Consider the following 27,837-nt stretch of genomic DNA (forward strand, 5'->3'; position numbering starts at 1 on the left):
ATTTATTTTTTTTTAAAACAACAGAAGTTTATATGAACATGACTTGTTGCACTTCAGTACATTTCCAGAGAAGTGTAGAATCTATACCTATGCTGTGTGCACTGAAGCTGTTCTGGTGGCCAAACACCTTACTAATACATCTTACAGTATGCTGTTTTTCCCTGAAATTTGTCACCTGTCTCCATGTTTATAGTTAATCTCATATATCAGTTCTATAATCATGAAACATTTAACAGCTTTTTGCACCAGTATCAATGCCCACAAAGTAAATGTTCAAAAATAGCCATATGAAAACCTTTATGTTTTATTCCAGTGCTGTTCGACAGAAAATAAGCACAAATAAATCAATACAACAGAATTAAGCTACCCCATACATGTTAAAACAGGAGTAAAAAGTATATCCAACAACGATTAAAACACTTCCCTATATAAATGACATTTGTTAAATTAAATATTAGGATACATCAGTTTAACTAGGCATCACAGACAGAACCCGTTTATTATATTGTATATTGAGCTACGTCGTCATTTTCCCTGGTTCACAGTCAACACCAGGCAGGATTCTCTTTAAATTGGGAGAAATAAACCACCGTGTTACATAAATGTGCTTTTATAATTACCTCGTTCCAACATGAACATACTCAACATTGAAAAATTAGTCATGTTTTTATAGCTAACAGGAACAGATGTTACTGCATACCATACAGAATATTGTGTATTCATCTAGCATTCTACATAAATTGTGATATCTGCAGTTTAAATATTGAAACTTGATCTCAATCAAGCTGCGGCTTCTAACAAATAAGGCTAGACAGGTACACTAAAGAACTGTCACGGTTTACCAGCTACAAAGACCAATATGGTCAAACAATGTGTTATATTGACAGAACATAAGAAAACACTTTTGGCTTTTGTATAAAGGAATTTAGGTGAACCTATAAAACTGATCATTAATTAAAATCCATGAAACTTCACGTTAACTTGGGCTTGTGCAATTAAAATGTGAAGTTAAAAGCACTGATGATCAAGCCCTTTTAATCTCAAAACTGCAGCCCAAACAGCCGTAAAGAATCAAAATGAAAACGAGGCTCAAACCGACATCAAGGCTCATGCTGAATGGCGTTAGATGACTGGCGCTGATCTGTCATTTGTAACCGTGGGCCGCAGCCTGACTGTGGCAAAGGGATTCCCACCTCTGAGAAGGAACAGGGATTATTAAATCATGCAGATGAAGACACCAAAGGAAATTCAGCAGAAGCCACATTCTTAGTGCATTACTCACGCAAGGAAAGGAGGTTTCGATGTGCCATTCGACAACGACACCTGTTAAAGGAAAAGATCAGAACTATTAGTACCATTGGCAGTGTTTCAGTTGTGGTCCCTGGTTCAGTGCAGGTTACGCAGAGCCACCCTGTCAGACTGGTTGGATTGGAATATCAGCTCTTTGTTCTCAGTGCTGTAGGGAACAACTGACGCCAGGAGGCCCAACAGTATTCCATGATCTACCAAGACCACTTCCTGAACATCGGGGGGGGGTTACATGGTTTATTATATTTCAGATTTACTCAGTCTCTACCCCAGGGAGGCCTTTCATCTTATTATGCACAGATTTAGTGAATAATACTGTATGTTCCAAACAGTAGAGCAGACCAAATATGAATTACTAAACTTCCACCGTGTTCCACTGTAACTTCTTTCCTGTTCCTGTCACCTTGACCTTTTTTTCTGCTGCCCCAAAGAAAAAATTAATCATTTAATTATCTTTTTTGTCAATTATTTGTCATATGTCTCTGTAAAACAACATGACTATCAGCAAGCCAGACAAAATTACTTGCACAAAATTATTTACTCACCCTCAAGTTGTTCTAAACCTATATGCTGTTTTCAGTGTAACACAAAAGGAGAATTTTGAAGAATGTTTACACCGCTATACAGAAAAGCAGTCCATACGACACAAAGCTCTCAAACGGCCACCTGGAATACAGTTTTTTATGGCGCCTTTATAGTGCACCTTTAAAACTCATGATCACTAGCTCATGCCATTTTATGGTGTTGTATCTTCTTTTATGTTATGAGTAGTAACGGTATTTGGGTTTGGAATGACCAGGGGAAGAAAATGATAACAGAATTTTACATTTTTTTCTCTCTACACAGACTAGTATAAAATACAAGGGTTGCAGACACTTGGGGGTTTATTGTCCAGAATAGAGAATTAACGGAATTTATAAAAATTTTAATAATAATAATAAAAAAACACAAAGTTAAATAACTAGATTTGCAAATAATATTTTTATTTTAATAAATGACTTACCACAACACCAAAACAACTTAAACACACACATGAGTCAAAACCACACGTTTCACCATGTTCTAGTTTAAGTCTGAGGATGATAACTCGCCCACTTTGAGATTTAGGAATCATTTTCTTAGATAAGTGAATTTACTGAAAGGCTACCAGTAAAGCCAGGTAACCACATTCATTACATTCATTCACAACATGCACACATTCGTTCTTCATCTTCTGCCTAATAAACTCGTCTCGTCACATTGACGATAACGCATTACATTACATGAATCACGTAAATGTTCACATCCCTGGATATTACTGTCGGTCGTTTAAAACAGTTGTCCAATATTAAATGTGAGCTACTCAGCTTATATTTTACCTTGCACTCTTCCACTGTTAAAACCATTAAAGGGTAATTTGGCTATATCCGATTATTGGGAGGGGCGTGTCCCCCTCAATGTCTATGGTGGTTATGGCCCTGTGATCTATAGAAGTAGAGAATTTTGAAATCAGTAAAAGTGAATTGTGAATGTTTTTCCTTTACATGTTTTTGAGGGTCAGCTAGTTAACACTTAGGATGGATTTAGGACTTAGGATGTCAGTGCTAATGAAAATTGATGTAATGATGTTTCTAGGTAAACACAATGCAGGTAAACAAGTGTCACCACCACTGAGAAGATCATGTGTCTGATTTTGATCAGTTGTTTTAGAAGTTAAGAAACCTCTGCAGGTCAGCTGGCCTCCAGGACCAGCGTTAAGAAACCTTTCTATAGAGCACATTGCACCCATTAGGGGGCAGACTGATGCTATGTTCCCAGATTCCAGTCCTACTAGTTAACCAACAAATCCATCATCCAGGCCAACTGGCAAAATAAAGTGGACTTTCTTGCACCTTTCAGTTCCAGCTTTATCCCATTTCTCCTACAGCCAGGGGAACAGGTTCAACAGCTATCTTCGTATAGTACAGGGACACTCAGGAGAGTGCAACCATAGACACCTGGCAGAGTGTACACCGAAGATCTCGATGTGCTGGAATGAATCTAACACTCACCTCTTTGTCCACGCTCCACCCCGGGGTGTGTGCGCGCACGCATGTGTGTGTAGACAAATCCAGGCAGGGAGCATTTTTCACATGTCTGTTTTTTTTCTAATTTGATTTTGCACAATGGCAGCAATGCAAAGGATTCCACAAAACGTCACTTGTTCACAGGACAAAAGGTCATGCAAAGGTTTGCCTTTGTTTATCTTACTTTCCCGTAATCTTTTGATCAGGTTCTATTAATATTTGGTTGGTCTGTAATCGAACATGTAGGGCTGGGAGCACAGGCTAACTGTTCTGCTTAAAGCTGGCTTGTTTTTGAGCAACACTGTGCACCTGCAGAGAAGACATCAGGTTTCATGTTCATCCCCAGAGGGAAACTTGACCTGCTTGAGAGGGACTGTCCCTTCAAGTTTTTTTGTTTAATGTGCAGACCTCAGAGGACACTGTGCATTAAGCACTGAACGAGCCTCAGTTTAAAGGCATTCCCTGCCTCCGTTTTCTAAAAGATGGACTGGAGTGTAGGTGTGGGTTATACCGTGTTCTGTGCTGAGGGGGTGGAGGGCTTCCTGGATGAGTCACCATAGTCAGGGGGAGGCAGAAACACAGGCTGCTCTTCCTCCTCCTCCTCCTCTTCAGACTGCTTAGAGAGATCTGCCACATTCATGCTGTGCAAAGGGGATACACACATACAGCAGGGTGTATAAGAATAACAAAATCACTGATGTCCTTTAAAACCAAGCACCATGTTAAATGTTTAAAAAGCAGCAACAACAACAAACAGTATTACCATAATTAGAATTATTTAAAAATGGCCTTTTACTTATTTAGAGAAAAGACTCACAGGTTTGTGGTCATAGGCTCACTGTAAGATCGGCAATATGACGATGGAAACCAGCCTCTCCTGTAAAAACAACCGTGATATCTCAAAAAAAGATCTGACATATATATTATAGCTGTATGCTTTTCATAAATCTTGTTTGATAAATACAATTTATGGCTGCATAAAAGGAAAGATGCAATCTTCCCATTATTATCGAGAACAAGCGAGCCACTGTAGAGGTGCGTTTGTGCCACCGGTGGGAGACATGCATTAAGCCTTGGTTGCTTGGAAACTGTCTTATATAGAGAAAGTCAATCGTAACTTTGAACTAGAGCGCTTTAAACCTGCGTCAGTAATAGCAAGACACAAAGACGTTTCATTTCTCAAAAACGGTAATGACAACATAATGGCTTCGGGGAGAAAAGCGTGACAAAGGGCAACTTTGCCCAGACATGTGGTAGCCACACTGCTCATTTCCATTTGTTCCTCTTTCAAAAGAGACTGGAGAAGCACAAGTAATTACACCGATGTCTTGAGTGAGTAATAGCTTCAAAACATCTTCACTGTGTATTCATAACCATTACAACTGCTTCCTAATGGTGTTAACGAGTAACATAACAAAAACATGTGCATAAGTTGTATATGGTATTGTTGTGGATAAAAAATGTCATAAAATAAACATAAGGGAGACCTAGCATCCAGCAAAGGGGAGAAGAAGAAAAGACGGGCACCTAGACACATAGAAGCGGGATTAGGCGGACATTGACAAATTGGAATTACACTTTAAAGATCTTTAAGAGCAGTAGTAGTCAAAAAAAGTCAAAAAGAGGTATACGAGCTGAGCTGAGGAGGGCTAATACACACACACACACACACACACACACACACACGCTCGTACAGTCAAGGGCTGGCAAGTAGACACAACATACACACACACTCTCTCTCTCATACACACACATGAATAACTTTAATAATATCTTATAGTAATAGAGAAACTCTCTATAAAAAAACAGAATAGTAGGATATGCAGGACAGTAGAACTGTAATGATATTAAGAAGTTGGAAGTACAGTAAACCGCTTTTCAAGTAGTATAAATATATATAAAATAAGAAATATAGTGCAAATATGAAAATAAATTATAAACTAGAAATACAGGAAAATGTAAACTTACTCATGACTCAAATGGTGAAGGTTCTTGTCTCGCAAGGAAGGCCTTAATTTTAAGAAAGAACCATGAGGAGCCATTTATAAGGGTGGCTGAGTCAAGCTGCCCCCCCCCCCCCGGGATAACAGTAAGACCAAGGTCACTCTAGATTGTTTAGTCTTGTCCACTTTCTATTTTACGGGTTATTCAAACTCTCTGGTTTCGATTCTCTGGGTAACTGAAAAATGAAGTTTCTGATCCTCTGAGTAACTGAAAAATTAAGTTTCTGATCCTCTGAGTAACTAGAAACTCTGGGTTTTTATTTTCTGGGTTATTAGAAATGCCTGGGTTCTGATTTTATGTGTAAATTAAAACCCCTGGTTTCAATTCTATGTGTAAGTGAAATAGCCCTTTTCTAGAACATAAGAGTAAGGTAAATGAGCTCTTTTTTAACCCTATTGGTAGTGAGATCATAGTCTTCTTGAAACATCTGGGTTATTTAGTGTGTAAATACAGTATAAATACTGGAGCTTAAGCTCAGGGTATTGAGATCACTTCTGAGAATTCTCATCGGTGTGGATCTCGTGTGGTGGAATGGAGCAATAAAGCTGGACGCTTGCTTCTTCTCACTCACGGCTGGTGTATTTTTTTCTATCTCCAACTGGGCTCAGAGGTAGATGTGAGTATTGGCTTCTATGTTGAATTTTAAGTGTTTTTGGGTAATAGGCTAAATTTGAGCCAACAGTATTTTGATCATATTTGACTTTAAACTAATGTTCCATTATTAGCGTATTTTACACTTACACACACACAAAACGTTGGGGGATGGCCTTGGACATCAGATTAGTACTAGGGATGTCATGATACCAAAAATCTTGTAGTCGGTACCAAAAGTACACAATACCAAAGTTGATACCACGGTGTGGTATGAAAATAAAATTTAAAAAAATTTAATTAAAAACTCTCCTGGAGGACATTCTCCTCTGGATGATACTGGCGGGGGGCATATTTTAGTTATCAAACACTGTCTGACAGTGAGTGGAGGTGCACTCCTAAACACGCGTGCACACACACAGATGTGCGTACACACACACACACACACACACACACACACACACCTTATACTCTGAATGCAAGCATTAGTTTAAATTCACTGATATGGTGGCAGGCCAAAAAGATTTATTAAAAGCATGAACATGTGAATAATTATTAGTGACATTAGGTTACATTTAGCTGACAGGACACGGGCTGAATGGCGATGCATGGTGGCCCATTAGGAGGTAGTTTATAACATTGCAACGTGTTAGCGTCGTGAACAATTTAACTGGCTATCGCAAATATTACATGGAGCATAACGTTAGCTGGTTTCACGGCAACAACACAGCTGCCTCAAACAAATATAATATAGACCCGTCTTTCAGGTGCTTCGCCAAATTCCAGGCATTTCCTCGCTTTGTTTGAAATGAACAATAGCATCGGTTGCACACCGGAAACCAATACTAGCTTTCCTCCCTTTTCCTCCCAACGAGTCGGGGCGGAGCTAAACGTGTTAAGCTAAGCTAATCTTCTGTAGTTTTTCCTGTGTGCTTGTAAGCGTTCTTCTTCTTCACCACTTGTGAACCGGCTAAAACACTTGCACATATTTGCTGCCCCCATCAGGTCTGGAAGAATTGCAACCTCGGTACCTCCATTAGAAACGGTTCCAACGCTAGTGCAGAAAAACAAGTACTGTCACGTTTAAAGAATGTTGGTACCGACTTGGTACCGAAGTATCGGTTCTCGTGACATCCCTAATTAGTACCACATGTTCAGCTCACCCAGGAACTGGGGATTATTCAATCACACACTGCTTGGTCTATTGGACACATAACACTTTTGTCGACTCAAAACTAATGCGAGATTATTGAAAAATCAGGGTTCGTAAATGTAACGTTTTACAAACCACAGTGGCAGCTGCTGTACATGTGGCTGCAATTTCCAAACTACTTAAAGGCTGTTTTTCTATACATTTAGTTTGTTTTGCTTTCCTGAATGCTGTGTGCAGAGCCTGTATGCTTCAATGAAACTTAGTCAAACACATTTGTTATCAACCAGAACTCAAATGGTGCCATAAACTTTAATTGTTGTGCAGGTCAAGCTTTTCAATTCACACTGCCCGAGACCCATAAATTCAGTTCACACTGGCTGGGACAACATTAACTTATTGGAGCATCATTCAGAGCCTTCTCGCTCTGAAGTACACATATCCTACCGGCAGTTGTTCTAAAAACGGGTTTCCACTGAATAAGTTTATTAGGCTGACAAAACAAGCTTATCGCACATGAGGCTGCTTTCCGTGCATTGGGTTTAAAATGAGCATTTATTAAAGAGTTGCTAGTTATAATGAGTCAGTGACCCTTAACTTTTAGTTTCTTTTCAACACTCCATCGCCTGGTCTTTCTTACACATGCAGAACGAAAAAACAAAGACCTGAGACAGACGTTACCTTATCTTCAGTTTTTTTAAACATACAGCTGTTTTAATCATGCTGAACCATTTCTATGGTGACACCATTAAACAGTATCTGTGCTGAATATAATGAAGTTTAACAAGATGGCAAGTCATGTGATAAGTCAAGGCACCAGAGCATTCATTTTATCTTTTGTAGCATAATTATCTTTGACATACCAAACATACCACACCAATTTCTCTACGCATTTCAGGAGTGCAAATGTGATCACGAAAAATGTACAACCAGTCTTTCCGCTTCTTGTTTGTTGCCACGAACGTTCGTGCATACAGTATCTCACAAAAGTGAGTACACCCCTCAGATTTTTGTAAATATTTGATTATATCTTTTAACTGAGTAACACTGAAGAAATGACACTTTGCAACAATGTAAAGTAGTGAGTGTACAGCTTGTATAACAGTGTAAATTTGCTGTCCCCTCAAAATAACTCAACACACAGCCATTAATGTCTAAACTGCTGGCAACAAAAGTGAGTACACCCCTAAGTGAAAATGTCCACATTGGGCCCAAAGTGTCAATATTTTGTGTGGCCACCATTATTTTCCAGCACTGCCTTAACCCTCTTGGGCATGGAGTTCACCAGAGCTTCACAGGTCGCCACTGGAGTCCTCTTCCTCTCCTCCATGACGACATCACGGAGCTGGTGGATGTTAGAGACCTTGTGCTCCTCCACCTTCCGTTTGAGGATGCCCCACAGATGCTCAATAGGGTTTAGGTCTGGAGACATGCTTGGCCAGTCCAACACCTTCACCCTCAGCTTCTTTAGCAAGGCAGTGGTCATCTTGGAGGTGTGTTTGGGGTCGTTATCATGCTGGAATACTGCCCTGCGGCCCAGTCTCCGAAGGGAGGGGATCATGCTCTGCTTCAGTATGTCACAGAAAATGTTGGAATTCATGGTTCCCTCAATGAACTGTAGATCCCCAGTGCTGGCAGCACTCATGCAGCCCCAGACCATGATACTCCCACCACCATGCTTGACTGTAGGCAAGACACACTTGTCTTTGTACTCCTCACCTGGTTGCAGTCACACACGCTTGACACCATCTGAACCAAATAAGTTTATCTTGGTCTCATCAGACCACAGGACATGGTTCCAGTAATCCATGTCCTTAGTCTGCTTGTCTTTGGCAAACTGTTTGCGGGCTTTCTTTGCATCATCTTTAGAAGAGGCTTCCTTCTGGGATGACAGCCATGCAGACCAATTTGATGCAGTGTGCGGCGTATGGTCTGAGCACTGACAGGCTGACCCCCCACACCTTCAACCTCTGCAGCAATGCTGGCAGCACTCATACGTCTATTTCCCAAAGACAACCTCTGGATATGACGCTGAGCACGTGCACTTAACTTCTTTGGTCGACCATGGTGAGGCCTGTTCTGAGTGGAACCTGTCCTGTTAAACCGCTGTATGGTCTTGGCCACTGTGCTGCAGCTCAGTGTCAGGGTCTTGGCAATCTTCTTATAGCCTAGGCCATCTTTATGTAGAGCAACAATTCTTTTTTTCAGATCCTCAGAGAGTTCTTTGCCATGAGGTGCCATGTTAAACTTCCAGTGACCAGTATGAGGGAGTGTGAGAGCGATGACACCAAATTTAACACACCTGCTCCCCATTCACACCTGAGACCTTGTAACACTAACAAGTCACATGACACCGGGGAGGGAAAACAGCTAATTGGGCCCAATTTGGACATTTTCACTTAGGGGTGTACTCACTTTTGTTGCCAGTGGTTTAGACATTAATGGCTGTGTGTTGAGTTATTTTGAGAGGACAGCAAATTTACACTGTTACACAAGCTGTACACTCACTACTTTACATTGTAGCAAAGTGTCATTTCTTCAGTGTTGTCACATGAAAATGTATAATCAAATATTTACAAAAATGTGAGGGGTGTACTCACTTTTGTGAGATACTGTAATTTCATCCGAAAAGGATACGATCATGAGTCTGAGAAACACTTGTTAGATACCGACTGACAAAAATATAATGCACCATTTGCGCTGGAAAAACTCACTATCATTTGATAGAGACATACTAAGCGTATGCTGTATTTGGACTTACTGTCCATTTTTCTCCAGTTCCCCATAGAGCCAACCATCCTTCTCTTCCTGAATCAGCAAAGTGATTATTTCTCCATCATCAAAGCTGAGCAGAGACTCGTTGTTGCCAGCCGTGTGTGGGAAAATGGTCTGCACTCGTGGCTTCTTTATTAAGCTCATACCACTGGACATAGATGGGGATCTGGACATGACACTGCCATCAAGACTGTCTTGGTCTATTGATTTCAGATCACAAGACATGCATCAGTTCAAATCCCGATAACATAATGAAGTATGACAAACCCATATAACAATGCAATGGTAAGGCAGAGTCAAAGAAGCTCATTCTAAAACAAATATTCTATAACAGTGTTGATGGATTATAGGAGGGCTGTCTTGATCTTGCCTGAGTAATGCTCTGGGGACACGGGCCTTCTGGGGATCTCCTGTGAGAACATATTTGCCAATGGACTGATCTGAGCCTTCAGCGGCGGGGCTGGCGGAGGAACCAGAGAGTCAGAATTCTGAAAGTAAGAAAACAAATATACGAGGAAAGTTGTGACAAAATTGAAGAACCTATGGGAATATACATCTTACTTGAAGATACATCCTATACATCATAATATACACTGTATGGCCAAAAGGTTGTGGACAGCTGAACATCACACCCATATGTGGTTCTTCCCCAAAGTGTTGCCACAAAGACACAATTTCTATGTATGCTGTAGTATTACAATTTTCCTTCACTGGAACCAAGAGACCCAAACATGCTCCAGCATGACAATGCCCCTGTGCACAAAGCAAGGTCCATGAAAACAAGGTTTGCCAAGGTTAGAGTAGAAGAACTTGAGTTGCCTGCACAAAGCCCTGATCTCAACTCCACTGAACACCTTTGGGATGAACTGGAGCTCCAACACCACCCCAGGCCTCCTCATCAGACATCAGCGATTAACCTCAGTACTGCTCTTGTGCTGAATAGACAAATCCCCACAGTCCCACTCTAAAATCTAGTGGAAAGCCTTCCCAGATGAGTGGAGGTTATTATAACAGGTAACAGGGGACTACATCTGAAATGGGATGTTTAAATGTCCACAAATGTTTGGTCATATAGCGTACATATGATATACATCATAATTTGAAGCCCTCAATTTTTTGCATTTATTAAAACTCTAACACCCAGTGTTACTTTTCAGCAGATAAATCAAAAGCATGAAGCCATCAAGAAAATTGTAGAGCACAAGACATGGTATTAGGAGGGCTGTAAAAATGAAGCAGCCCTGAAAGCTACACAGAGCCGGACCAAGAAGGGCTTTAAAAACAGTTAACGGAAGTTCCCCACAAGGAAACAAACTTTAACTAGGTGTAATGCCTGAAAGAGCTACTTCACTCAATACTGTTATGCTAACTATTTTCATTTTATAAACAGATAACCATCTTTATGAGAAACTCCTGCTTAATCATTCTCCAATGTGAACCCAGCACACAGACTCACCCTGTCAAAGTGCTCCATAAGAGGTGAAGACCTGGGTGTGTTGGAGATTGGGGTGCGCATGCCCTCAATCATGGATACTATAGTGTCTGGCACCTGGAGGGCTTCACTGCACTTGTTTTGCCAGCTCAGCACCTTCAGTGAGAGTATCTCCTTTGCCTGAGAATCATGACAGACAACAAAGGAGCAGGCACAGAGAAAAAAAATTAGTGGTACTCTGTGAATGACACAGCCACTTCTTCATAACTTAACATTCATCATGCTTGGAAAGTTTGTCTAGCTTGCCTGGGTAATCTTTTTTTTGAGAGATACATTTTCTACATAAATGAAAACGCTATTTAAATGACCATGCAAACTGGAACCTTCTGGGCTTCCCCCCATTAATTGTAAACACATTGGGTTGAAATATTCCTTAAAGATTTCATCATCGCAAAATTATGAGGAAACATACAAATGGTTACGTTTGTTACAAAATGTACGAATGGTACAATGTAATGCCTATTAGACTAGCACTATATTAGCTTGTTGACACAGACCTCAAATTGTTTCAGTGGAAAACAACAGTTATTTCCACAGAACGTCAAAGCTGTGTTTTAAAAAAAAGGATTCATTAATGTTTCATAAATCTGAGAAAATGACAAAAAGGCATTGCAAATCTATCCCACATGCATTATAAAGGATAATCGGTTACTTTGTCATGAAACTCTGCCATCTGATAGGAAAAGGTACAGTGTTTGTCCACCAGGAAGCAGAACCGCCTCTTCTCCTCCAGGAGGGCCTCCCTGCAGCCATCTGCTATGAACTTTTGCATGTCTGTCTGCCGTGAAGAAATGGTCTCCAGATACTAAAGACCAAAAGTAGTTCACCAAATTATTAAGAAACATTGCAAACATTTTGTCAGTCACACACTGTTAGAATGTTGCGGCAGGAAGTTGTCTGTAAAACATCACAAAACAACAGGACAATCTATAATAGTGCCATTAACTGGCATAAGCATCAATATGTTATCCCATCAATATTACATCCCTCACCCCCAATACCAACACAGTCATTATTCAGTGAGTAATGATGTCTGTAGACAGAAGATATCTACCACCCACTATGACTAACAAGAAACTCAGTGAAGCTAAGCAGCAGATGAGAAGCAGATCTCCACTGTTCACAGGATTCCCCTTCCTATTATGTTGCTGTGGCCGGGTTGTCATAGTGACCATGGGTGGTCTCTAGTGGGTTCTCTCGGGTGTCCATTTCAGCCTCCCGTCACAACCCTTTACCTCATCTCCACATAAGGGACACACACACGATTGACCTCTGCTGTCTCTTTGGGCAGACCAGACAGATATACATGCGTCATTCTCCAAATTTTAATGAGGTGTGGGTTGGTTATGGATAAAAATAATAATAATAAAAAAGTATTAATAATCCAACATTCAAACTCAAAATAAACTTTTTCAGTCTTGTAGAACAGATGCCCAGAGGGTTGAAAGAATGTTGAGAAAGTAAACCAACAAACTTGACTTGAATCTCTCGAGTCATGTCTTTACCAAATATAGAAACACTTTCTGCACTTCTTGCACTAAAAGTAGAAGTATTCTCCACAATAGCCAAATCTAGTCAGCTTCTTTAGTGACGTCATTTCTGTTGCCTGAACGCAGTCAGTACCCCTTTGGAGAATAAAACCTCCCATGCCACAGATTTCCTGATGCAACATTGCAAATCAAGCTACAGGGTGGGTTGTTTTGTTTTTTTTAAACACAACTATAATGTTTTAGATGGAGGCACACCTCATTGAGATCAGAGTACAGCATCTAATTACAACATTCCCTGAACACAGTGAATTCAACACAATGACAAGCCTTGTACTATGAGTGGAGCGCATATGTATTAAAATGGAATTATAATGAAAAGTAGTAATAAGTAATACATATTCTAAATATAACTTCAGATATAAAAACATGGCATTATCCCAAACAGCAAAATATATTTTTTTAAATGTTAAACATGATTGAATGGAATGTGCTTTGTAAATCAAAAGACAGCAGCATCATTAAGTCATCAGAGCACATAATTACAAAACATAATTACTAGAGAGAAGTTGTACACTTGAATGGGTAATTATCAGCCACAAAAGACATCAATAATTGATTCATGAAGGTATAAGCTAGTCAGATTATGAAGTGAAAGAAGCTTCCCAGGATAAAGAGAAAGAAAAAAACCTCTTTGCTGATTAAAAAGTAAAACATCTATTTAAATAAAAATATATATGTATTTTAAAAATTAAAAATAAATAAATAAATAAATAATAATAATAAAAAAGTATGAAGATCACACTGACCTCATTTTCCCTCATGTCATACTTGCCGGATTGCTTCCCCTGGCTTTTTCGGCGCAATTTCTTCAGATCGGCGTGTGATTTGTCCAGCGAGTCTTGCCTCATTTTGTGTTCTGACTGGTATCTTTTGAATGTGGCCTGAGATAAAATAAAATAACAAAATTCATAAATAAATCAATCAATCAATCAATCAATCAATCAGTATCAGTAGAATTCAGCCACAGAATATAAATTTGTATTCAATGCACAACATATATACATATACAGTGCCCTCCACTAATATTGACACCCTTGGTAAATATGAGCAAAAAAGGCTGTGAAAAATTGTCTTTATTGTTTAACCTTTTGATCTTTTGTTAAAGAAAATAATAAAAATAAAAAAATAAAATAAAAAAATACTCTGCTCTCATGGATATCAAACAATTGCAAACAAAACACAGGTTTATCAAAAACAACAACAACAAAAGTGTTAAATATAGGTGTGCACAATACTTTTAATCAATACTTTGTGCTACCTCCCTTTGCCAAGATAACAGCTCTGAGTCTTCTCCTATAATGCCTCAGGAGGTTGGAGAATACATGGCAAGGGATCGGAGACCATTCCTCCATACACAATCTCTCCACTTCAGTTCACCCCACAGGTTTTCTATGGGTTTCAATCAAGGGACTGAGATGGCCATGTCAAGACCTTGATTTTGTGGTCAGTAAACCACTTTTGTGTTGATTTTGATGTACGTTCATGCCACCACCATATTTAACCGTGGGCATGAGGTACTTTTCCATATGGATACCTCTGTGTGCGCCAAAACCACCTCTGCTATTTATTGCCAAAAAGCTCTATTTTGGTTTCATCTGACCATAGAACCCAATCCCATTTGAAGTTCCAGTAGTGTCTGGCAAACTGAAGATGCCTGACTTTGGAGGGGTTTGAAGAAAAAAGCCTCTACTCTCACCCAAAAACAAACAACTTGTGGTGATGTAGGTGACATCGGATTGTAGTTTTGGAGACTTTCTGACCCCAAGACACAACTAACTTCTGCAATTCTCCAGATGTGATCCTTGGAGATTTTTTGGCCACTCAAACCATCCTCTTCACAGTGCATTGAGACAATATAGACACATGTCCAATTACAGGATGATTCATAACATTCCCAGTTGACTGGAACTTCTTAATTATTGCCCTGATGGTGGAAATGGGCATTTTCAATGCTTGTGCCATTTTCTTATAGCCACTTCCCATTTTGTGAAGCTCAACAACATTTTGCCGCACATCACAGCTATATTCCTCAGTCTTACCCATTGTTATGAATGACTACGGGAATTTGGCCCGTGTTACCTTATATTTATACCCCTGTGAAACAGGAAGTCATGGTTGAACAATTTACTGTCCCTAATCACCCAGGTTTACTATAAAATTTTTAAATATCAATGGGAATAGACTTCAAATATATTTTTCCTCATATGAATTCATAGGGGTGCCAATAATCGTTGCACACCTACATTTAACAAAGATATATCTTTTTTGGATAAACCTGTGTTGTGTTTACATCAGTACATATCTATCAATGTGCATGTTGGAGCTCATGTCTGTTACCATTAGCCTGAATATAATGTAGTCACTGACTGCTGAGATGAATGACAGGATGGGTGTCTCCTGAAATGGACCAGTCATCTGAAATCAATTCTGTAATTTTAAAATGACCATACCATGTTTTTCACGCTTGCCTTTCCAAAAGGTATTCTAAATGTTTTACTCTTATTGTGCATTTACTGAACGCTTCGTTGAACACATTTAGGACAGTGCATTCAGTATTTATCTTTTTTTTTTTTTTTTTTTTTTTTTAAAAAAATCGACCAATACTTTAAAATATTCGGCCCAAAATGGAGCAATGTTACATTCATTCAATCGATCATCTTTAGGAAGGGTTATTTTAGATCTGGATCCTATCCTGGGAACACCGTGCACGAGGTGGGAACACACCCTGGATATAATTCCGACCTTTTCACACCTAGAGGTAATTGAATGTATCCAATCCACCTACTGACATGTTTTTGGGAAGTACAAGGAAACCGGAAAACCACAGACACCAAGAGAACATGAGAAGCTCCACACAAACAGCAACCCAAGCTCTAGCTCAAACCTAGAGCTGAGAGGCAGCAACGCTACCCGCTGCACCACTGTGCTGCTCAGCAACATGACAAAATGAAGAGGAAAACAATTCAGCAGGCTAATTACAGTTTCAGTGAGAAATATACTTACAGTCATGTATTTGACATCCATATCCGTTTTCTTCTCCAGCTCTGCAATGAGTTCTCTTTGGAACCTTTTGAACTGATAAGAGTAAAAATAGATATCATGAGAATTAGGTAAACAGTCATAACACAGACTTGATGATTGTGGTGCATTCCATACACTTAAATCTAACAAGAAGCATATCTTATCTGTAGTTAAATATTCACAATGCTTTGAGAACATCTGTAGCCAAGATAAACCGATAGAGGCTTTCTCAAAGAAACACTTAATGAATGTGGAAATATTTAAAAGGCAACAAATGACCCTGAAATTTACACAGGGAAAAAAAAACACTCTACAGTGACAAGGATCATTTGCAAAAGTGGAGGAATTCTAACTTGGAAAAAAGAAAAGATCATCGTACACTGTGCAGATTGCGGAATGTCATGACCTTCTGAGAATAGATGAACTGTCTCTGGGACAAAAAGTGGTTTTATAATGACTAGATGATTGTGAAAAATCCATGCACAGACATCAAAACATCATCTTTCACAGAAGTCATTCAATTACAGCTCACCCAGTACTGTACTTTCTCTACTGGTGGACAGAAACAGGTGAGAAAAAGAGAAAAGGCTGCCTCTGAAGAGAAAACGTGCTATTTTAAACAAAATTTGATTTTCAGTGTCGTGTAAGAGTGTACTCTCTGAACTGGGGTCGGGGCGGCACAGCATGCGCTGAAGTCAATGGCACAGCTGGAGGGTAAAGTGGAAAGAAGGCAAAAGAAAAAGAAGTAGATCTGTATTGTCACTTGTGCTTTCTTACAGACTGCTCCAACTCCATCTGAACCTTCTTGTGCGTTTCAGCAATCTCCATCAGGACCACCCCTGCAGACAGAAATGTCAGCTTAGTACTGCAGATAAAACTATTTTCAGTTAAAACATTCATGCATGAAAATTCATAGTCGCTTTGCAAGCAACATAAAACATTATCACTGGATATTTTATCCCACCATGAAAATATTTCACGCATCAATAAAATGGGTACAAGGGAAAAAAAAACTACTGTTTTTCAAAACCTGCTTTAAAGCATTACTTTATGCAGCTAATCAGGGCTCAGCGAGTGTTATTTCAGCTTGCTAGCACTCATCTGGCATTACTCATAATCTAGACCCCAAAGCAAACAAACAGAGACAAGGGGCTACATCACGGTATGCATTAGCAGTGCCATGCATGAACAGTGATGCTCTAATAACAGCTACAACAACATTACCATGTAAAGGTCAGCACATTAAGCTGGTAAATGCTGCCTTTGTAGAGAGGTGGACATGAGGATTGTGTTTTCACTGCATCTTCACGAACAGACAAAGCAAGAATCTTCCAAAGCACGAACATGATTAAGCACAAATAGTAGTGGGAAGATCATAGAATAGAAATAAATACAGGTGTATAGAAAAAGGTTTAGAAAGTTTTGGTATGCATCAGTAGCAAGGACCCTGTTTCCACAGACCCTCCATCACCTTCTAGATTAAGTCCAGAACACCTGCCCTTCCTTCAACAGCTTGCATTTATCTTTGAATTATTGCTTTTCAGACGACATACCCACTCAGATACTCGGACTAGGCCTGTGCCCAGTGACGGTTAAACGAGTCACTGCAGTAGCAGCCCCCACTGCTGGCACAAACTCACCAGTTTAAAATAAAAAAATAAAAAAAACTTGTTAATTTATTGATTTACTTCATGCAAATCAGCGCAAAACACCAGTACTCCCACTAGTGAATATAAATGAATTTTTTTTAACATGTTGCATGATATCTTGCATCAAAACCACATTTATTATACCTAACAAAGATGAGATTGTTCTAGATACACAATAGAGGAGTTAAAAGCGCTTGAGGGGCAGGCAGGGCACTGTATGCCATCATGGTACGCAGATATTAATGCATTATATAGCTTATACAAAAAGCATCCGATGGTCTTAAGTAGCCTAGCTTCAGTGAATATAAAAATGTAACACACACACACACACTTTTCAGTTCTCAAAGCTCAGGCTATGCTGCTTAAACAATGTATTTAAGAGAGCACGGGGACGGCTGACCTGAGAACGCAGAGCAGGATCAGGGGGTGTGGTCTTAAAAATGAACGCAAGGTGCCATGAATTGCGTGCACAAAGTTATTTGCAAGTGTGCAGCAAGTGTGAAGCGTGCATTCAGCGAAATGGCCTAAAGTTTAATAAAAAAAATTTTACATAAATTTTTTTTTTCCAAAAAGCAGTCATTTGTAAACTTTATTTAATTAGAATTCTTACAATTTTTGTTTAAATAAAAAAATGTCATGGTGGTGCAGTGGGCAGCATTGCCGCTTTACAGCTCCAGGGTCTCTAGTTGGATTCTGAGCTTCGGTTACTATCTGTGGAGAGTTTCACATATTCTCCGTGTGCTCGTGTGGGCTTCCTCCTGGTTCTATGGTTTCCGTCCACTGTCCAAAAGGTGGACTGGTTAAGTTAAACGGCCCCTAGGTCGTTTAATGGTCAACGTGATGTACTGGTGTACTATCTGGGAATAATGTTTTTTAAATAACATTAAATAATGTTATGTAATGTAAATAACATGCATTTGATAATTTGCTACAGATATTGTTATACTTAGCAAAAAAGATCATGGTCTTCATACTTCTTAAAAGTCTATGCAAAACCAGCAAACCCCCGACCCCCAACACCTCCCCTTCCCCCCGCCCCCGAATTCCATCCCAAATCCATCCCCATCTCTTACTACACTATTTTTTGGGTTGCATTATCGGCTCTATGACCTCTAATGTTTTCAGAAGCTTAATACAGAAAAAAGTACTGTTTCTCCGAACCACCTTTCAAAAAGATGAGATATATCCATAATAGTTCCTGTCAAAATAAGATGAAAAGCATCTCCCTCTCTCTGCTGACTAATGCGTGTGCACACCGCTGCTGTGTGCCTGATTAGCACTCTCTCAGTCCTGTCGCTCACTGCCAGACAGATGCTGCATCCCTGCACTGGGCTAATCCAACACCCAAACCATTATTTCTATCCTGGAGGATAATAGTACAGCACAGATTGGCATGCTCAAACACCCAATTTGCCTCTTAGGTTGATGAGTAGGTTTACTATATGTTTTTGAGCAGGCAAATAAAGAATGCCTGCCTTTCACGTCTGCAGTTGGACTACTCTAATAAATATAGTTATTTTCCGACAAAAATAGCTCTCTAACAAAAAACAAACAAAAAAAACAAAACAAGCAAAAGCTCATTTCAAAAGAGGATCAATACAAATAACCAAAACGCATACCAATTTAGAGCAGTTCTATGAGTCAACACTGCAAAACCTCTGCATAGACAGCAGCAGGTGGTTCTACTCAGAGCTCTGTCTATGTAAACACCATACAAATGCACCATCAATATCACTGTCAATATCTCTGCTGTCTGGGACGTCATGGAAGAAGACAATCTATGAATTTAACAGAGAGGGAAGTATATTTACAAAGATATTTAATACAAGTATGTAATTGTACAGCAATTGTTTTTTCTTTCTGTACTCCAGAACAGCACTACAGGATTTGAAGCCAATGTGCAGACTGTGCAGCATTTTGGGTGCATTTTTCAATGCGGAGCAGGGTTTTTGTAATGATTGAGAGGGATAAGGGCTGATGGGGAAAACATAAATATTATTATCTAACGCTCATTAGTATGAGCTGTACAATGTGAGCCTCCAAACCTGTTGAGCAACTGTGACCCTGAAAGAGCTAGAAAGCCCCAAGCATCTATTTCACTTTACTGTTTTGTAAACTGCTGCCCCAAGCACCTGGGTCTACAGTCTCCAGGTGGAAAACCTGCCAAACCCTGGAATGCTGCTCAGAGAATGAAACAACAAACATTAAGCAGAACCCTCTTGCACTTTCACTAATGAACCTGGAAGAGCAGCAATATCAGACTCTACTCAGACTGCAAAAACCAGAGCTGTATGTCAGATCTGCAAAAGCACAGGCTGAGGGTTGAGCCACCTTTAGGATCCACATAACCTTCCCTCTTCCCCTGCAACAGGCCAATGACCCTCCATCATTGCCTTGGCCAAGATGACTCCAGATGACAGTGCCAAAGTGTATCTAGACTTGTTTGAAGGTATAGCTTCAATGTGTGGCTAGTCTAAGGGCGAGTGAAATCTCAAGATTCAAGCACTCTAGGCCAAAGAAGCCCAGCTGAGAGCCAGCTGGACTATCTATGGGGGCCAGAGGTTAGCTGCTTGTGACCCAAATCTATGCCAAAGGAAATTTGCTGACCAGGATTGTATTCTTTGATCTCCAAAGTCCAAGAGGGAAAGATGACTACACAACATGGGAGGGCGGTTCTGTGGTCCTTGAGAGGAGCCAGGCTCACAGCCTCACAGCAAGCTGGCAAAGTGTGTGATTGAATGGGTGCTTCCACTTGGGCCCCGTCAATTATAAATATTTTCAAGTTGGCTTGTGCTCATCTGGACACTGTTAAGGCAGGATATTATTGTAGGATGCAAGAGTTTTTGGGGCTGATGAGATATTATTGGTTTGCTTCATTATTCTGACCTCATCTGATCTCACTAAATAGGGCGCAACAGAAAACTCACTGTAGAACTCTTAATGCAGGTGCAGCACCACTGAGGAGGAGTGCTTGGCTATCCAGGTGGGTGACCCTCACTTTGAGACTACATTTGGGACATCCTTTCACTTTCTGTTCAGAGGGATTTTGGGATGAGTGGGAGGTCTAAGGGCTGATGTGGCACACCTGAACCTCATCATCTAACCAGCACTTATGTTTTTTTTATTTTTTTACCCTTTCTCTTTTGGGTGCAGTTGGCTCTGTGCATAGGGGAGTGAATCTCCAAAACTCTGAGAGCAACAATAACCTCGAGCAAGTTGGAAAGTTTTCTACCACCCCAAGTGCCATGGGCTTGACAAGAAATAAAAGTCCCACTGCTAAATTTAACCTGGGTCTATTCGCTGTACATATACTATGTACAGTATATTTATGTGATTCCTATATTAAGCCATACAGAATTTTTTTTGTGCACCAGGCTGGGTGCTGCAGACTACATTAGTTAGATTTAATTTAAGGACACTCACTGTACATAGTGTATAGTGATGTGATTCCGCAATCAGTGTATTGGCTGAGTCACATGGAAATAATTAAACTTTTTATACATGGTCCACAATTTCTGGAGGTTATACATTAAATAGTAAAGTTTATCATTTCAATTAAACAAGTCATTTTTTTAAGCAATTGGTTACAAAACTATTTCATCCTCTTCCTACAATCTGCAATCACAATAACTAAAGAGACAGTTCTACAGAAAGCCAAAAATGCTATCACCCACCATGTTTCACACATAAGGTGCTATGCTTTAAATCATAATTGTGTCTCTTCTCATTTTTTATATAATATTCCTCTATATATCACTTTGGTACAGATTCTGTACATAACACTTTGTATCAGATCTCAATAGGTGATATGTACAGTACTTTTTCTCAAACTGTTTTTCCCTCTCACATCAAAAGAACAGCAACAGTCTTCAATTGCCAATTCAACAAACAGAATCTTTGCTAACTTCCTTGTGCACAAATTAATGATACAAGCAAAGAATGATGGAATAAAAGCAAAGAAACATCATTTCTCTAGATCATAAGTAAACTGCCAACTCCCCCGGAACAGTGGAGCTGTGTACTGTACTCTACATGCAATATCTTTTCTATGTGGTTCCTCAAACATGTAAGTACTCTTGAAATAAAGTGGATAGACTTTTCATTTTTCATTGCTAAACAAGCATGATGTACTACAGAACCAAAACAAAAAATTGTCCAAATGTAAATCCCGGTTGAAAAGGAAGAAGAAATTTGTCACTATCTTTCAAATAGTATAAGGAAGAACCCCTAGGCGAAACCAAAACGTTTTCAAACAACACCGTGATCTTTAAAATAAATGACACACCCTTCAATGACTGCCATTTCCTGATGTCTCTGCTATATAAATCTTGGCACTAAAGACAACTTGTTGGTTTAAACTGACCACAAGATAATTTTCCACAAAAAGGCAATTTATGCCCCAAAATGTGTGAAATCAGGATGTTTTATGACATATTTCCAGAAACATCACAACAATTCCAAACCAGAGCTGTACAAGTAAAAACTCTCACTAAGAACTTATCAAACACAAGTGAAAGCACTTGTGTTAATACCCACAATTAAATCAATTAAAAATTAAAGGGCTATTTATTAATGAGTCTTTTGTGAACAGCAGCAGCAATTAGTTGCACCGTCTTGCCCTTTATAGGAGGCCGTCTCTGAGATCATAGCAATTACGTTCACCCAAAATAACAGACTGCTTCCAGATAAGAGACTTAAAACTGAATCGTATTTCATATCTTAAAGAAAATGTAGTGTTCAGAGACAGTAATTGCAAAAGACTGATAAAGAACTGTGTGAATGCCGGAGGAACCATTAGGGCTGTGGACGTTTGAACGGCAGAACTGTAGGACTGAGCTAGCAGAGTGTCCAAGTAAGTGCCCTACACCAAACAGACCTTTTAAAGTTTGAATCAAATGTTCTAACTCGGGCACAAAACCAGTACTGGAAGACTGATATCAGTCTGTTCAAAGACACCCGATTTAACTCACCTTTTCATTACCAGGTTAAGTAGCTATGTTACAGCAGAGAAATGCACCAACTGTGCTGAACTCTGGTCCTTCACAACTGGATCTGTCCTCCACGTCTCCAAATAAACACTACATCAGAGGTTAGAAATGTACTTTTTGAACCAACTACAACCTTATCTGAATTTCAGTGTCTCTAGCCAGACATACAATACAATCCAGAGCTTTTTTTTGTAGCATGTGTCACATTCCAGTCCAACTGAGTGTTCCAGCAGCTCTTACAGACCTCTACACTTCTGGAACTGCAGTAATGGACTGCCGCAATGGCAATTAATCATGCAGCACCATTTGCAGAAAGAAAAAAACAAAAACAAAAAAAACCCCGAGTTGTGAGAGTGATGAGAGAATTACATGGGGTGGCCATGACATACTGAAAGAGAGAAAGAGAGAGAGAGAGATTCTCAAATCCATTTCTATTTCTCTAAAAGAATGTACTTTAATTTTACTGTTGGCAACCTATACACTAAAAACTTGCTACATCACAGGGTTCACCAAGAGATAAGGTAAATGGTCTGTTAAAATCATCTATTAATAACTACATTAATAGATAACCTAACTCTCTTTTCAGACACAGAGGGATGAGTCATGAGGGAGATCAGAGATTTCTGAGGCAGATGGAGGGAGATTAGAAGGGGAGACTAGGGAGGTGTAAGTGGGGGGTGGTCAGGCTCTCAGAGGCAAATGTTTGCTGCTGCACTTTGCTCAACACTTGAAAGAATTCACAACGTCTGAGAGTTGTTCGAGCTGTCTGACAGGGACTCCAGGGTCGAACACTGGGCTTGAGGTTGACAGTAATTTACATGAGAACTCAGACATTCTGCAGGTGGCCATTAATCAAAACTAGAACATTATAAACACCCAAACCTGGGTTTTGAGCTCTGAATCAATACATGACCAAACGATGGATTTTTTTTTTAATTTTATTTGAAAAACTTGAATAGCACAGGGTGAACCATGGTCGTTCGTAAGTGTACCTCGCACTTATACAATCAGTGGCACGCTGAGATGAAACACAATTATTAAAATTTGCTTAACGGATGTTAATAAACCACAGGCTAGTGCTGAAAGACCTGCAATTTTCACCCCAAATGAATGTAGCTGCTTAGTCACTGCCAACAAACAACCAGGACAAGCTGTACAAAACATTCTGATTTCAATATTCCAAACCAGCAGCAGTGAATCATCTACATTAGGATATAATCGGCCTCTTCCTCAGCATCCCTGGCCTATAGACGTTGACCAAGACACTCACCCAGCTCTCTGGAGACTGGTGACACAGCAGCGCTCTCTCCAATCTTCGAGACGGCATCAAAATACGCTTTTCCAGCCAGCGTCATCGCTGCAAGAGTGAACTGTGTGTTTACTGATGCTCAGGTCTATATGCGATAAAACTAGCAAATGCACTGAAATAAATTAAATGCCCTTACAGGTATGCGCAGATAACCCAACAAATAACATATTTAGATATTTACCTGTTACTGATTTCTCATAATTTTTCCCCAGGTTTACAATGTTGCGCAGTCCTGGGTTGAATTGCTCCATCACATTCTGTGGGACAACACAGTAGAAGAAGCAAGGTCAAGGATACTCAGTTCTTATAGGAGTTTAATGAGTGATGGAATTGGTAACAAAACATGAATCTTTGGGTTCATACTTGTGTTCTTTCAGCACAAGCAAGCATACTCTATTTGTTATCAGTAAAGTACATTTCTGTCAAGGTTTTGTTTACTGATATAATAACATTGGCCTTTACAATACTGATAGTGCACACTGATATGAATCCTTCAAGCAATCCCCTAATGTTTTATTGTGCACGGAGAAGATCCTTTCCACTCTCAGATGTGGATGCAGATACAGGAGGTGATCCAATAAAAGTAAATATTTGTGTTCAAATCATGCAGAACAATTGCAAATTACAGCAGAATAACCACGATATATTCCATTTCCCATAGAGCTGGTATTCAGAAGTTCTGAGTATTCTTCCATACACGGACCGATTTGTATGTCAGTCCAGGATTTCACAGAGGGGTTTTTTGGTGATTTTTGCGGCCAAAAATGATTGATTTTGCTACAGCTTTTTTCAATATTTGCTTCGAGTTTTTTGTGCATTTTTTTGGGAGGAAAAAAAAATGACTTGAATTGCTGAAACTTTCTCAGTGATGTTTGTTGGTAAATGAGACCTTTTAGCTGTACTCATGTTCGACGCACGTGAATCGAAGAGGGTTTTGACTGAATGAGAGTTGTGATGACGTCACATGACGCGTCTTGCCCAAAATCTGAGGTAATTCTGACAAATTGCAAGCTCCTCCGCACAGAGTTTGCTCGATTTTGCATTCATTTCTGCGATTGCAAAATCCTGGAGGGACCGGTATGTAACGTTCTTAATTTTCATATGATTTTCAAACTTTAAATATATACGAGAAAGAGCGTGAGCCCGCAACAACAACATAACCAAAAAATAAATGTTAGGATTTGACACTTGATGTATTTGGAAAACAAACGTCATGTGTATGCCCGTGCAAACTTCCTTACAGGTCCAGGAGGGTTCGGTAGTCCAGTGAATAGCAAGATCTATAATATATCTATTTGATCAAACTATGATGGTCAAAAAATATGCATCGTTGCAACTCATCAGTTATGTTCATATTTCCCCTAATTTGTAAAATAGTTCACTCTGCTGTGTTTTTGTGACAAGATCTTCTTCCACACCCTATTGAAACTTATTTTCTCTTTTGTAGATGGTCTGGCCATATTAGCTTGTCACACAAAAAAACCAAACAACTACCTATATGTAAAAGCAATCGAATAGCGTTTTAAAATGAGTTAGAGTTCAATTATGAGCTAAACCAGTTTACATTTTCCAGGTGTTGTGTGTGTTTTCTTAGGTGGGTGGAGGCCTGGGCCACATGTATGTCAAGTCTGCTAGAAAGCACCACAAAAGGCACTAATCCGCTCAGGAGTGTAGCAGAGTCCTATTTCACATGACGTGCCAGTGGAGGGTGAATAGATTATGGAGTCCTCATACACCAAAGCCCAATAACATTGACAATATGTTCTAAATATAGCAACATACACAATGTTTAATCATTAATGTTTTTGTCCTTGGATACTTGCTTTCCAAAGAACAAAGTCCTGTGATTCAGGCAAACAGCTGACAAGTTGCATTTTCAGTTCCCAAGACACACACCCATGGCAAAACAATGAGGGGACAGGTATGCAACACAAACACACACACACCAAACTGGTTATCTTACACAACCCCAGAAACTCAAGTGAAAGAGGAAAAAAAATGAACTCTCTTCATATCCCACAGAAAGGTAAGCGGAACCAGGAAAAACAAGAAGTTAGGGGGGAAATTGTTGTTTACCCAAAATAATAACGACAGCAGCATTTAAGTCAATTTTAGCAAAGAAATGTATCCACTGCTGAGGTCACACCTGATTCTGCGTCTTATCTCAGTCAGTCAATACTCCTCACGGGAGGGGGGGACAAAAACTTTTCCCAAATTCCCAGTGAGAATTTCTCGTCATTTTACACACGTTTTCTCTCGTATTTCCCATTGATATTTACCTTATAAGTGCTTTCAGTGAGCTTGTTCACGTCGTCCGGGTCTCGAGACATTTTTGTCACCAATTCGTTTCCAACACTGGGAGAGAAACAAAGTAACTGGAAGAAAGAAAGAAAGAAAGAAAGAAAAAAAAAGATATCACTTCGCGCGAACTTTTCTCCAAGAAGTCCAAATTCCCCAGAGGAAACTTGACGAGTTTTAACGTGTCCCTTCAGGTGGTAGTGAAATACATGTGTTTCTACAGCCGCCTCTTAATAATAATAACCCCGTCACGAGCTTTTCCCCGCGCGCACAGAGATGCCAATGAAGACTGAGCGCGAGCGGAGCAGCACAGTGTGTCACAGGTCGCGTGGAAAGAGGTAGGGTCCGTGACGTCACGCTCGCTGATGAATGAACGGAATGATTAGTCAGCTCACACGTAGATAAGCAGCTAATTCATTTCTGCCGCGTCGTGTTAACGTGAGGACTGCTCTCGCGCTACAGAAAGACTTGTGGAATTTGGGGACTTTTCACATTTTAACGCACTGGATTCCTGGCCAACTCTGCAAAAAAAAAAAAAATTCCTTTCTCCTGCTCAACTTTTTCCTTCCCCAGGATCCTCTTGCTTCTCCGCTTCACAACACCGCTGAAATGATTTATTACAGAGATCTAATCATTCTAGCGCAATGCATTCATTTTTACGTTTGAACCCTGAGCCATGTTATGTTTGAAGAGTTCACAACCTTATTAAATATGTTGCATTCATGTCGCAAGGCATTACTTAGAATAATGAAAGAATCATTAAAGAATAATTAAAGATTAAAGAGCAATATTAAATGTGTGCCTTAACTCAGACCTCATAATAGGGTCGCAAATAAATTGTGGTATTCATTTGTATTTGGCGCCACCTAATGACCAGTAAATGGATTGCAGACAATTTCATTTGTTCTCTCTCACACATATGGAGCCAAGGGGTTTAACATGCTTTTATTGCCACACACAGCAGTGTTGATGGTCATGGGGTTCGGAAATAAACAATAAGGTGCAAGGCAAGACAACACGTGCAAGCAATGTGCATTAATACTGAGTGCAAATGTAGCCAAAGAGTATGTGCAAACGTTGCACTTGTTGCATCAATATAGATGGACTAAAATAAACAGAACTGACGGAGGAAGATGTGCGACAGAATTAATAGTGCAGATTTAACAGAGTAGTAAAATGTCTGTGCAAACGTCTGCACAGCAGTAAAGAACCAGGGATTTGCAGCAGCCTCTGAAGAACAGTTATGAGTTCAATTCTCTAATGGCACAGGAAAACAGGAAAAGAAAGGAAAGAAGCTGTTTAGCCTATAGACTCCAATGACTTAGGACAGTTTACACTCAAGTCTTCATCACTGAACAGTTAATAACTTTAGTCTGATACGATAGACTTAGGTTAAAACTTTGATTATGCTCATACTCAAATTCATGTTAACTCAGCACTATTTGACTCTATAGTATACAGTTATAAAAGGGAAATGGTTTATGATTGCACTATCCTGTGTCACCCAGAAGAGGATGGCTTCCCTTTTGAGTCTAGTTCCTCCAAGAGGTTTCTTCCTCTTGTCAAGTCAAAAGTTTTTTCTTGTCACTGTCACCGATACCATTCATTGTAATGATATATCAATGCCATTTTACATATACTGTATATATATATATAT

The 27,837-nt window shown here is 39.6% G+C and overlaps 1 protein-coding gene across 1 annotated transcript; it reads right to left on the bottom strand.

The window, feature by feature from the left end:
* Window positions 1-282: 282 nt before the first annotated feature.
* Window positions 283-26,863, bottom strand: baiap2l1a (BAR/IMD domain containing adaptor protein 2 like 1a). Its single transcript, XM_053639854.1, has 14 exons — window positions 26,162-26,863; window positions 24,064-24,139; window positions 23,844-23,930; window positions 16,714-16,775; window positions 15,919-15,990; window positions 13,662-13,796; window positions 12,018-12,170; window positions 11,330-11,485; window positions 10,244-10,361; window positions 9,860-10,073; window positions 4,171-4,230; window positions 3,865-3,994; window positions 1,283-1,323; window positions 283-1,195 (listed from the first exon to the last, which is right to left on the bottom strand). Exons 1-14 carry the CDS (start codon window positions 26,210-26,212, stop codon window positions 1,123-1,125), a joined length of 1,428 nt encoding a protein of 475 aa, XP_053495829.1. The 5' UTR covers window positions 26,213-26,863; the 3' UTR covers window positions 283-1,122.
* Between the last annotated feature and the right edge of the window lie 974 nt (window positions 26,864-27,837).

The sequence above is a fragment of the Ictalurus furcatus genome, chromosome 13 (genome assembly GCF_023375685.1).
Source record: "Ictalurus furcatus strain D&B chromosome 13, Billie_1.0, whole genome shotgun sequence".
In the NCBI taxonomy this organism is placed as follows: domain Eukaryota; kingdom Metazoa; phylum Chordata; class Actinopteri; order Siluriformes; family Ictaluridae; genus Ictalurus; species Ictalurus furcatus.